The 13,191-nt window shown below is 35.3% G+C and overlaps 1 protein-coding gene across 2 annotated transcripts in view; it reads left to right on the plus strand.

Annotated features, from left to right (window-relative positions):
- Nucleotides 1-13,191, plus strand: part of CNTN6 (contactin 6) — a 320,026-nt gene that overhangs the window by 287,819 nt on the left and 19,016 nt on the right. For both annotated transcript variants that reach the window (XM_012468488.2, XM_012468487.2), the window contains exons 13-17: nt 5,906-6,081; nt 6,439-6,556; nt 7,183-7,341; nt 7,505-7,654; nt 10,879-10,949. In XM_012468488.2, the coding sequence (XP_012323911.1) occupies nt 5,906-6,081; nt 6,439-6,556; nt 7,183-7,341; nt 7,505-7,654; nt 10,879-10,949 (674 nt within the window). The remainder of the gene's footprint in view (nt 1-5,905; nt 6,082-6,438; nt 6,557-7,182; nt 7,342-7,504; nt 7,655-10,878; nt 10,950-13,191) is intronic.

The raw sequence follows: 13,191 nt of genomic DNA on the forward strand, positions 1-13,191 counted from the left end.
ATACAGAATTAATTACAGGTAACCTTGGACTCCATCTTTATTTCTGTCTTGAAATATTACTAATGAGCAACATTTACTAGATATAAATTTTTCCTAAATCTGCAGTATTAGAGAATTTCTGACAATATATTTTATATTTCAATGTTTCTTAAATAGAAAATTCAGGTTCAAGTTTTAAAAACTAAGGCAACATTTCTCAAAGCATGGTTTCTGGACTACTTCAAAATTAACTGGAGAAGCCTGATAAAAGTGCATATTCAAGGTCTAGACATACTGAATCAGTATTTCTGGTGCAAGCTGAGGAATTCACATTTTGACAAATGCTCAGGAAATTCTTACACATGCTAAAATTTTAAAACCATTGGATCAGACTTCCTACAAATGGTTAAGGTATATGCAAGAAGAACAAAATGATATTAAATGATCATGAATAAATAACCCTTTGTTTTGTTTGAAAAGAGTTAAAAAGTCTCAAATTTTCCCAAACGATATATCAAGTCCAGCATAGTCAACATTTCTTCTTTTTAATTTGTTACAGTTCAGGCCCTAAATATCTCACTGATCCATAAATACCAAGAAGTATTTCAGTGTCAATGAGCCTCAAGTTACTGCAGCTACTCTACTGATATACATGCACTCTTCGGAGTAGAATATAGGATCTGAGTGGTTTGAAGAAATCTCTCAGATGCTTGAGTTTCTTAAGAATTTAAGGATTATTTAATGAAGGAATTAATGGGCTAAAGCCCCTGTTCTTTCCACAGAGTAGCATTAGCAATTTTGTATGTTTCAGCTGCCCAAGCACTACTCTCCCAGTCCCTGCAAGTGTGATTTTTGTCTCTGTGGGGTATTCGTGTTGGTGCTGGGGCTGAGGCTGCACATGGTTGCCGAATGAACTCTTCTGGAGAGCAATCAGTGGCGTTATGGCTATTAGACAGCCACCTGCACAGGATGAGGACAGGTCTGCCTGTGGTTTGCAGAGAGGTTACATCAGTTAAAAATGTTCTTGTCCAAGCACCTCTTCACCCACACAGGAGGCTACTTCCGGGAGGAACTATGCATCCCTTTTTTCTGGATAATAAGCCTGCTTACGTAAAGCTACTTCTTTTTAAATACAGTTCATTTTTCACACTGCAGATAATGGCATGTCATCATATCATTCCTTTGCTTTGTACTTTCAGTGTTTCCAATTTTTTCAGCAAGAAATGCATTTCTAAAATGTTTAATTGATGAATAATAATTATATGTATTTGTGGGATACAATGTGATATTTTGATATATGTATACATTGTGTAATGATTAAATCAAGCTAGTTAACACAGTCATCACTTCACATCCTATCATTTTTTTGTGATGAAAACAATTAAAATCCTCATTGAGAAATTATCAAATATGTCTTACATTAACTATAGTCACCATGGTGTGCCATAGGTCTCTAAAACTTATTCCTCCTAATTGAAACTTTGTACCCTGTGAACAACGTCTCCCTATTCCCCATCCCTCCCTCTCACCAGCCTATAATAACCACCATGCTACTCTCTACTTCTATGCAAGAATACATTTCTTAGCATAACATCCATAGCTGGTTTCATGGACATACAAGCCAGTCACACAGACCCTGGTGCTGAGGGAGGCCCCAGGTTTGGGTTAATGTTCTGCTGTGACTGTCTTGAAATTCTTAATTATTTTACGTGTCAATTTGTGTTTTGTAAGTATGTAAGTATGTACAGAACGCAAATTGAGAGATAAAATGATTAAGAATGTATTTATAACCTGTGTGTGCATGAGCTGCGGCTGCTGCGGCTTCACCGTAACCACATGCATGTGCAGTAGCATATGTTGCAGCAGCAGCTCATGTACACATGGGTTCAGGCCTGAGGACGCAGCAGTCAGCATGCATGCATAGCAGTTGGTGTGATGTGCAGTGTGCAGGTGTGCACACGCATGTCTATGTAGTCATAGTCCTGCAGTCCTAAGGGCGTGGGCACATCAGAACCTGGGCCTCTTAGATGGATGCAGAGGATGGTGGTAGCAGCCATAGAAACAGCAGTGGGTGGCAGCAAAGGCTGCAGGAGGAGACTTCAAAAAGGATCAGTGAGAGGATCCAAGGTGGGAGGCCAGCTTGCCCATACATCCCTGGAGGCTTTCTCTGTGGAATTTCCAGAAATATTAACTTTCCAGCCTGAGCCCCAGAACAGAAAATGTTAGTACTCAGACAATAAACTTTGTCAATAAATTATTGAAAATTGAAGGCATACACATGGACATTGCATGAAATCCACAGGCTTAAAAATAGAAATTAAACTTAAAGATTATTCCAGTCAATGATAAGAACATTATTTTTATATGAAGCTTTGGGGAAACAAATTATTGATGAATTTTTCTTTGTAATTGAAGGTACAAAATTGGAATGCAAAAACAGGCATTTTGAATTATATGACAATCATGAAGTCCCTTTCAATTTATTATACAACCTCCACAAGTTATAGCATATGTCAGAGGAAACATTAAGATTCCATTGCATACATTTATATTTAAAACTAATATCAGGCTCTCACAGAACAGATTTGTATAAAGAGTTAAACTTTTTTGAAAAAACTGATGAAAGGAATCATCAGCTCTAGATGTTCTAAAATTTATATTTCAGTGTAATTCATCAGAAACTTATGAATATTTCTACAGTCTATAAAACAGTCTTAATGGTTTCACAAAAGTTACATCAGCAGTAAGATAGTTTGCAAAATAAAAACTTTTCAAAAAGTATTTGTGATCTTGCATTTGCCAGGAGTGACTGATGTCACTGAACATATATTAATTGAAAATGAAGTTGCTAAAAATATAAATTCTGTTGATCTAGTAAATGAGTTACCAGAAAACTAAATGAGAAAATTATAAAATCAATCAAGATATAACCTTAATAAAATATTATTATATCACATAAAATTATGACACCAAAATCATCTATTTTATAATTTGTAAGTGTATGTCATGACTCATCTGTGAGTGTTACCCTGATTTTATTGTATAAGTAATAAATTATTTTAAAGTAAAAAGTTTTATATTTAGTACCTTTAATGACACTATTTTCTCTTTTTCAAAAAGTTACCCACATTTTCATTTTGCACTGGGGCCCACAAATTATGCCGCTGATCTTAATGACATTTGTGACTTATGTCTTGAGTATGGCTATCATCCACCTTCATCTTCTTCACTTTCACTCCTCTACTACTCTTCATTTAATCCTAGCCTTTTCAGCAACATGGCTGCACTGAATCTGTCAATTTCAGTTCTTCTTCACATAGTTTCTCTGTAAATGCTCTTGCCTGTATAGGGAATCTAGTTTCCTCTCTTTCCCTGCTACCTTTACGTAGCTCACTACTACTTGCCTTTTATTTCCCAGGTAAAACAGTTTTTTCTTAATAAACTGATCCCCTCAGGATCTGCCAAACATTTTTAAAAAGTCACTTCTAGTATATGGTGCTTATCACACATTACTGTATAGTGATTGACATGATTTGATTAATGCTAGCTTCCTTCTGTAGATTTTCATCTCTGTGAAAGAATACTTCTTATCTTTTTTATTTGGTGCAGGGTTTTTTTTTCCCCATTTTCTTCACCATTATGACTTCAGTATTAGCAGAGGATTGGACATAAATTACTTGCTCAATAAATATTAGTTACAAATGAATTAACTTGTGAAAAATGTAACCATTATAAATGATAACACAAACATTTCTTATTCCTAAAGTTTTAGACATTATTACTGTACTACAATGAGCTATGTAGATAGGGAATAATTTGTCTAATTTTGCCGTTATGTGGTGTCATAAATGGAAGGACTTGCTGTCATTTTTAATGTTTGAAAATTACTTTAATTGCATGATCTAAAACTTTACATCTGGGCAGTTTTGCTCTGTCAACACATCCAATTAGCCAACTCATCCTCCTATAAATGTAAATAAGACATTTGTGATTTGTTTTCAGAGCAAATACAAAAGGAAAATATTTTCTCTTGTTCTAAAAAATTTTCTTAGATCCCTGGGTATCATTTACCCTTATTTTGGTTGTAGATCTATGAAGAAGGCTTGGAATTAAGAATTGGCATAGTCTACAAAGACATTCTTCAAATTTCTACTTAGAAATAATTAGAATATAAAGTGCATACATCTGGCCAGGTACAGTAATTCACACCTGTAATCCTAGCTCTTTGGAGTCCAAGTCGGGTGAATCACTTGATGTCAGGAGTTTGAGACCAGCCTGGCCAACATGATGAAACTCTGTCTCTGCTAAAAATACAAAAATTAGCCTGGTGTGGTGGTGTGTGCCTGTAATCCCAGCTACTCAGGAGGCTGAAGCAGAAGAATCTCTTGAACCTGGGAGGCGAGGGTTGCAATGAGCTGAGATGGTGTCACTGCACTCCAGCCTGGGCAACAGAGCAAGACTTCATCTCGAATAATAATAATAATAAAAATCAATAAAAAGTGCATGCATCTAATATAAAAATGGAAAGAGGATTTAAATAATAAAAAAAGAAGACCTATATGATATTGATTGATTAAGAGCTCAATTTTCTCCATTATATTCATATTCAGAAATATAGCATGTGTTTTTATTTTTCCATGTCTCATTTGTCAGTATGTACCTTAACATCCCAAATTATTACTTCCTAGTTTCTACTTTCAAATATTTATGAAGAAAAAATTAAAAATGTTTAAATGGTCAAATAATAATTAAACATTCTATTGGTAAAAAGCAGTAACACATTAATGTGAACAGATAAATGCAATCTCAATGTTAGTTTCTTGAACAGGATGAAGAAGCTAGAAGAAAGTGAAGCTTTTGGTCCATTTCTTAGAGGGCTAAACTTTATCTTATAAATGACCCATAGAGAAAGAGATGCTCCAGGGTCATTTCATTATTTTTAAACTTCTGCATGTACAATATTTTTTATAATAACTTTCCTAAAACCTTCATCCTTAAATGTAAATATTTCAAAAAATTTTATTCTTGGTAAGATGGTACATATCTAAATCCAAACGTTTGCCCAGGGCCCCTTCATGGATACCGAGTTGCCCTTTTGATCAATTCTCAACACACTGGATCAGAATTTTATTATAAACGAAGTAGTCAAAAATGATCTGCATTGTGAATTCTCCTTTAATCTGAACAAATACAGGACTCTAGTACAACTGGCACAACCTGGGATTGTCCTTTGAAATCTTGGTCAATGAAATGCTAGATCTTGTAGAACAAAGATTGACATAGAAACCAACTTTTCTAGAGGGAAGGTTTTTATGATGGATGCGTAATTCTAACACTGAAAAATCTGAATTATAAAAGGGAAAACTTCCAACTTCCCTATTCATGTTGCATTAACTAAAAGCGAAATTTGTTGTCACAACTATGTCGAAGATAGAATAAATATGCTACATTCACCCTCTTAAATATATACATATGACTAAATCTTTATAGAAACTATGGTGGCCATAATCTTAGGAACATAGTTTGTCTCACAGTATATGAAGTTAACAGAGAGTATTTAGAGCTGTTACCAGTGTGTCAATTATGTTATGACTGGAAATTTAGAATAAAATACAACAAACATGGCACAGTGCATTCTATATATATGGAATGCCATTTTTTGAAGTCTACAGTTTTCTGTAAACTATTTCCATATAAGGTGTAAATAACACTATGTTTTTAATTTTAGTATAGGTAATAGCTATAATGATAATAAATATAGGATATTTAAAAACAGGCAATAGAATATTTATACTGGACATAGTAGAAGTCCAGCTTTGGTTTATATAATTTCAAATGATTAAAAAAGAATTCAGAAAAAGGTATTTTATAGCCATGGGCTTGCATTTCATAAGCTTTTAAAAAAATAATATTTTTTTCTCAACAGAGAGAACTGTCATTACCGTCCCACCTTCCAAAATGGATGTTACAGTTGGCGAGAGTATAGTGCTACCATGCCAGGTGTCGCATGACCCCTCCATTGAAGTGGTGTTTATATGGTTTTTCAATGGAGATGTCATAGACTTAAAAAAAGGAGTGGCTCATTTTGAAAGGATTGGAGGAGTAAGTTACTGAAATTGTTAAGTGCTTAAATAAATGAATCAAATGTTTTACATGAATCACCATTTTTCATAATTACTCTATCTTTATTTGCATGGATAATCAGTCTGTTTTAGAAGATGCTGTTGTTTTTGTTTCTGTTTACTTTGCTTTGTGTCTTTCATAGAAATACTTGTTTTCTAGATGTAATTATAATAAGGGGGATAATAAAAGGGTTTAGATGCAAGAACTGAAAATGATACTAGTATATCTTTTAATTTCAGAGTTGTTTTATGTTTAATATTTATCCAGCTGTAAAAATAACACAGGACTTGTTATGTGGGCTTCCATTTTTATCATTTTCTCCCTTTCTATCTGCAGGAATCTGTTGGGGATTTGATGATAAGGAATATTCAGTTAAATCATTCAGGAAAATATCTCTGCACAGTACAAACAACCCTAGAAAGTTTATCTGCAGTAGCAGATATCATTGTTAGAGGTAAGCATAAATTGTGAAAAAATGATCACATTGTGTATTCACAGTCACAATGTTGATGTCTAAATTGTAGACCTCTGAGAAATCACATCATGATATGGAAGTGAGATTAAATTAGATAGATTTTTTATTTTCTAAGCCTCAAGACTCCAAGGTATGCGTAGTGTGGATATGGACATAGAATTCTGTAGGATTTGTCTATAATGAACAGTCAGGCTTGGCAAGCAGTGTCAGTACCTAAAACTGAGGCATGCCTTCTGTTTGTAATAAATCATTCTTGTCAATGCAGAGTCAAATCCACATGCTCCTGTAGTGCTTCCTATTAGTTGCATTTATTTGAGTTAGATTTAAGATGAATTAAAGACAACAGTTCTCAATTTTTGAGCATAGGTTGATATGCAATCATCATATGCCTGACATTTTCTAATCCCCAGAGGAAGCATTACTACATTAATGTCTCTTCCCACATAAATGGAATTAATACAACTTTATTTCTAATAATTTGCTACAAATATATTATGGTCAATATTTTACTTTTTAAGCACAACAGATAAAAATAAACCTTCCTTGTCCCAAATTAATGAATGTAAGTATCTCCAACGTAGTCATGCTAAAACATGTTTTTCCAGGTCCACCAGGTCCTCCTGAGGACGTGAAAGTGGAAGATATTTCCAGCACTACTTCTCAACTAAGCTGGAGACCAGGCCCAGATAATAACAGTCCCATTCAAATATTTACTATTCAGACTCGGACACCATTTTCTGTGGGTTGGCAGGCTGTTGCTACAGGTGAGTGACAAAAGTGTTTTGGGATACTTTTAAAAGAATAATAGTCAGTCAAATCATTTTAACAAATGCAATCATATTTTTAATTAATAATTATATAATTTTGTATAATTATTTGTTTTTGACTAGTACCAACTTAGGTGCCTTAATGTCCCATTCTTTTTAGTTCCAGAAATTCTCAATGGCAAGACATACAATGCAACAGTGGTTGGTTTGAGTCCTTGGGTGGAATATGAATTTCGTATTGTTGCCGGCAACAGTATTGGGATTGGAGAACCAAGTAAACCATCAGAATTGTTAAGAACTAAAGCATCAGGTAAAGAATCAATGTGTTCTAAAAATGTAGAAGAATTTGTATGATATAGTTCTTAAAGAAAACAAGTATTATTATGGTCTTTTAATACTTTTGGCTCAAAATTGTTTGGCAGTAAATGAGTGGCTCTATTTCCCATTTTTACGTATACAAGGCAAAGTGTATTTTTCCCAAATAGTGGGTTCAATAAGAGATGATCATCTTTAAGCCAACATGTCAAAATTAAAGTTCTTCAGAAACTGTGTTTGCATCACATCTATTTTCCAGTCAAAATCCAATACAGAATCTGTAGATTTGTATATGCAAATGAATTACTGCTTGTTTCATTAAAATGTTGTAGCCAAGAATTCACTGAGACTCTGTTGGTGCTGTCAGCCATACATTTCCATCTATTTCAAAACTCTGACCTAGTTGTAGCTTCATTGAGCAATAGTATAAATTCTTTTCCATGCAAATGAGGTAAATCCTAAACTCATTTAACAGGAGCACTAATTGAACATTAATTGGTTCACTGAACAGCAGAACACAAGAACCTGGCTCAGAAACTATGCCTTCTTAAGCTCTTTTCAATGGATCCCCTTTGTTCCACTCAAACTTTCACATCCGGGGTGACATTTAATCTGCTAGCTGTATGTAGCCCACAAAGTTCACGTTCATACTCAGTCACATAAACAAAGGATCACTTTGTTGTCACCGGCTTAATTTAACAAACACAAATTACCTTATTAAAGTGAGTACAACTGTCAGAAGTCAATAAATCAATTCGTAAACCAAAGATAATGTTATATGTTTATCATGGAATTGGGGCTAGAAAAAAGGACATACTTGACAGTGATATCATCCAATTAAATCACGCTAGAAGCTTACAGCTGAGAAGAAATCCCTTTGTTTTACAGAAGAGGAAAATGAAGACCAGGATATTAGCTGGTTGTTTTTGACAGAGCCAGAATTTGAATCCAGACGCGTCCTGATTTCTACACCCAGTATTCGCCATAAAAGTGGATCTTAATGTAGATAAGCAATAGATTAGATTAGCCAAAGAAAGTGTGTAAATATAGAAATTCCTAGGCTTTCCTATATACCTCCTGGCTCTCAATCTTCAGGTGTGGCCCATGACTCTAGATATGAGCTTTGGTTTCAGGTTGTTTGTTTATAGTTAATTCGTATTTTGGTAGCTGTGGACATTGACACAAACTCTGACATTTTAATAGCAAAGTTTGTGCTCCACTTTCTATCCATTAAAGCTCTCTTGTTCCAGTAGCAAAATGAGACTGGTGATACTCATACCTACTGAGTCAAACTCTGCTGATTCAAACCCTACTGAGTCTCTCCTCTCTCTCTCTCTCTCTCTCTCTCTCTCTGATATCATCAAAGACTAACCTGTTCTCAATATGGTTTTAGGTTTAAGTACAATTAATTTGAAATTGAATGAGGAAAGGAATTTTCTATTTCTCAGAACACTGGAAATTTTATAAAAGTAAATCAAAATATAATTTAAAATACTTTTCCTTACATAGCTAAACTATGCAAAGGTCCTGAGATAGTGTGCAGTTAGTCACAATAAGCTGTCAAGCACTATAAATTCAGCAACTCTGTAAAATTCACTGATTCCCATAGCTTTTGATCAAAGGCATTGGAAAACTTAGAAAATAGGGTTTAGGTTTAAATACTTTTTTTCTAAAAAATTATGAAGCTTAAAGCTGACAAACTTAAGGGTAAATTTAAATATGAAAAGGTATATCTGAAAGGTGCTATTTTGAAAAAGAACAATCAGGCCGGGTGTGGTGGCTTATGCCTGTAATCCCAGCACTCTGGGAGACAGAGGTAGGCAGATCACCCGAGGTCAGGAGTTTGAGACCAGACTGACCAACATGGTGAAACCCTGTCTCTACTAAAAATACAAAATTAGCTGGGTGTGGTGGCGCATGCCTGTAATTCCAGCTGCTTGGGAGGCTGAGGCAGGAGAATCGCTTGAATCCAGGAGGCAGAGGTTGCAGTGAGCCAAGATTGCACCATTACATTGCAGTCTGGGCAACAAGAAGGAAACACTGTCTCAAAAAAAAGAACAATCAGATTATTGTAACTATTTTCTGGCCATGTTTATAGAGCTAAGTATCTGTATGAAATGGAAATAAATAAAATAAGTAATCTAGATTTATCTAGATGGTCTATGTGAAAAATTTTGAAATGAAGAATTAAAACTTACATATTTTAATCCCTGCCTACCAATCCCCAGGTATACCCAGGTGCTTCCTCAACCACCTTTCATATTGTTCAAAAATGGTCCAATATAGACAATTTCATGTAATTACATATTTTAAAAGAATTTAAAATGTGATTTAGCCATAATCACAGATTTAGAATACTTTTGTCATTATGTCAAGAAAAATAATGCTTGTAAACACACATATGTAAAGCAAAACCTCATTCTCCTTAGATAGTACAATACCCTATACACACTCAGAATTTCCTCAGTTTTACAATATCTACTGAACTATTATTCGTTGTATTAGGCCTCACAAGGGTATATTTGAGGGGCATATTTTTTAAAAATTCATCTGAGTCATTGGTTTCTGAATCCTCTACCACAGAGCCTTAGATCTCAAGAGATAAATAGAAGGAACCTCTCCCAATCGCATTTTTCACAGGAGAAAAATCTGACTTCGCAAGTGAGAAGTTAGAAGAAAACTCCTTCTTATTCTCTCCCAAGAGATTTGAGATTCTAATGGGAATATTTAAAACAAGAATGTATTTATTTGCATATTTTTCAATATTTAATTTTAAATGTTAAAATATCCTGATGACTAATAAAAAGAAAAATTATTTTAGTTTGTTTATTGAAAAAATAATTAATTAATATACTGCCTCTGTAACTTGTTTACAGCACAACTGTATAATTAGGCACTAAATCAGCAGTGTCACTGTTACCATCTGAATGGAACATCATTTTGCCAATTAGTAGATGATGCATAATAATGTCAAATACCCGATGTTACTCAATTTTTAATTAATTTTGGAGCCAGGGTGCTCATGTACCAAACACAACTGTGTCCTCTCTCTTAGAAATTTGGATATGTGTAAACATAATTTATGTTCATTAAAAATGCAAGACTCTCTCACAATATGCCTGCATGAGATTTTGAAAGGTGAAATCCAAAAACAAAATTCTTCCTGAAGAAGATGTACTCTAACAATTGCCATCCCACATTTCTCTTGGTTGCTTTTAGTCCCTGTTGTGGCGCCAGTAAATGTCAATGGAGGTGGAGGAAGTCGGTCTGAACTCGTCATTACGTGGGAGGTAATTTTCTGCCCAACTGAATTATTTTGAAGAAAAGAGATTTAGCTGGCCAGGAAGAATACTGAAAATCAAAGATGTATTTGATCACGATTGAGAATATATAAAAATATATAGTATAAAAATACATATCATCCTGGTGATGAATTATGTAGAGGAGGTATTAGCAACTTTTCTCATTGTGAGACAGTATGATGAACTCAGCACAATTTTCTCCCAAATACATAAAAAACAACTTCAGTATCTTTTGAATGTCGGATAGTAGCATTTTCATTATCACTTGATGAATTAGGTGTTGTTTGATTTATTACCTGTGGCGCTGTTGTATTGTGAATAAGGTAAGCTTAGTGGACTGCAGGCAAAAAACAATTATTGTCCTAACACTGCTCTTTATATCTGATCAACTTGATCTTTTCTGCATCTAGATGAAAGCCTAGGCACATGGAGTAGATTTTGTGGTCATGCTTATTACACACTAACATATAGGTTCATTTTTTAAACTTATTACAAATTTCCTCTGGTGTATACACATCGGACTGGAGTATAAACTTTAGAGTTTAGACTTTCAACGGATTTAAAGTTTCTCATTTTCAGTAGCTCAGTGCCTCAGCCTGGGGATTCTATAGCAGGAAAGGGAATATATGGTCAGTTCAACTTCTCTCTATTCTGCCCTGTAATTTATCTTTCCCCATTCACAGTGTTACCTCTGGATTCTCCAGAGCTGTAGAAGGTTGGTGTTAGGAGAAGAGGGGGGAAAATGTCTGGCTTACTGGTACATTTCTGATCTGACTTTGGTACACTCTAGGTATGGCAAATTTCCAGACACTGCCATTTCATGGGTAGGGTTTCTGTTTTATTTATTTTTTATCTGGGAGCTGGTCCCTGGAGGCTCCCCCACCAGGGACTCCCAATTGCAATTCCTTGATGCAGATCCCACTGGCTGCTGAAGGGTATCAGTTCCTGGATTTTGGTGGTCCATTTCCACTCTTCCAGTGAATATTCTCTCTCCTCTAGGTGGTCTTTGTAGATAGAGTCCCCTTCAAGGCTACCCATTGCATGAGTCTCACATTTGCCCTCAGCTGACACATGCCCTGCTCCATGTTTAGTGAAAGTGCAATGCATACCCATTTATCATCTCTCTTCACTCTGCCACCATAGGCTGTCCAGATCTCTTTCCGCTTTAAAAGTTTCTCAGACATTTGTCAGTTAAAATAAACTGCATTCGTTATGTTCCAGAACGTACAAATCAGGTGTCTCTCGCTAAAGCCTACTTCACACAGCTAGCCTCTGAGAGAAAACTGGGAAACAGAGATGTTGTTCTTTATGGTTATAAATGAAAGTGTCAGAAACTAGATGCAACTGCCCTGAAAGTCACCCTTCCCTCTAGACATCTTGTTTCATGTGGACATCATAGGCCTAGCACGGTGCCTGGAATGTGGTCCACCCTCCATGAGCAATGGTTGAATGAAAGGCAGTGTTTTCAGAGAGTTGGGACTCTCAGAGGTTAGACAGAGGGGGAAACCCAATTTTCTCAAGCATTTACAGGTTTTAGGTGCCACACAGAGCATTTCATATCATTCAGTCCTCACAATAATGCTAGGAGGTGGTTACACCACTTTCAGGTAAGAAAACTGAGGGTTACAAATGTGGTATCATTGGGCAGAGAAGCATGTGAACACAAGGCTATCTCCTTATGTTCTTTTACTGTATCCTGTATTACAATCCCAATTGTCCCCATGCAAGTGATGTCCCAGGGTGGGCATGAGTCCTTGAGTATCTACCTTAAGTAGTAAGTTAATCATATTATACCTGCTACTCAAAACACATTTCTTATTAAACACTGACTTTCAAGTGAGTCTACAATAAATTTTTTGTGAGTAGTTTATTTAGGTTTCCATATTCATCAAAGACCATATAAACATAATCATAATAGTGTTTAGGCAGTTTTGCCTGACTTAATATTTATTTTGTTCTCCCCCTTGCTCAGAAATTCCTAAAGGTCAGTGTTGCAATCATTTGTGCACAGTCTATAATGAAGGGACAAATTCTATGCATATCAGTCTTTTTTTTTTTTTTTGAGATAGAGTCTTGCTCTGTTGCCCAGGCTGGAGTGCAGTGGCATGATATTGGCTCACTGCAACCTCCACCTCCTGGGCTCAAGTGTTTCTCCTGCCTCAGCCTCCTAAGTAGCTGGGATTACAGGTACATGCCACCACACCCAGCTAACTTTTGTATTTTTAGTAGA

The sequence above is a fragment of the Aotus nancymaae genome, unplaced genomic scaffold (genome assembly GCF_030222135.1).
Source record: "Aotus nancymaae isolate 86718 unplaced genomic scaffold, 86718_ANA_hifiasm-v0.15.2.pri h1tg000046l, whole genome shotgun sequence".
NCBI lineage: Eukaryota > Metazoa > Chordata > Mammalia > Primates > Aotidae > Aotus > Aotus nancymaae.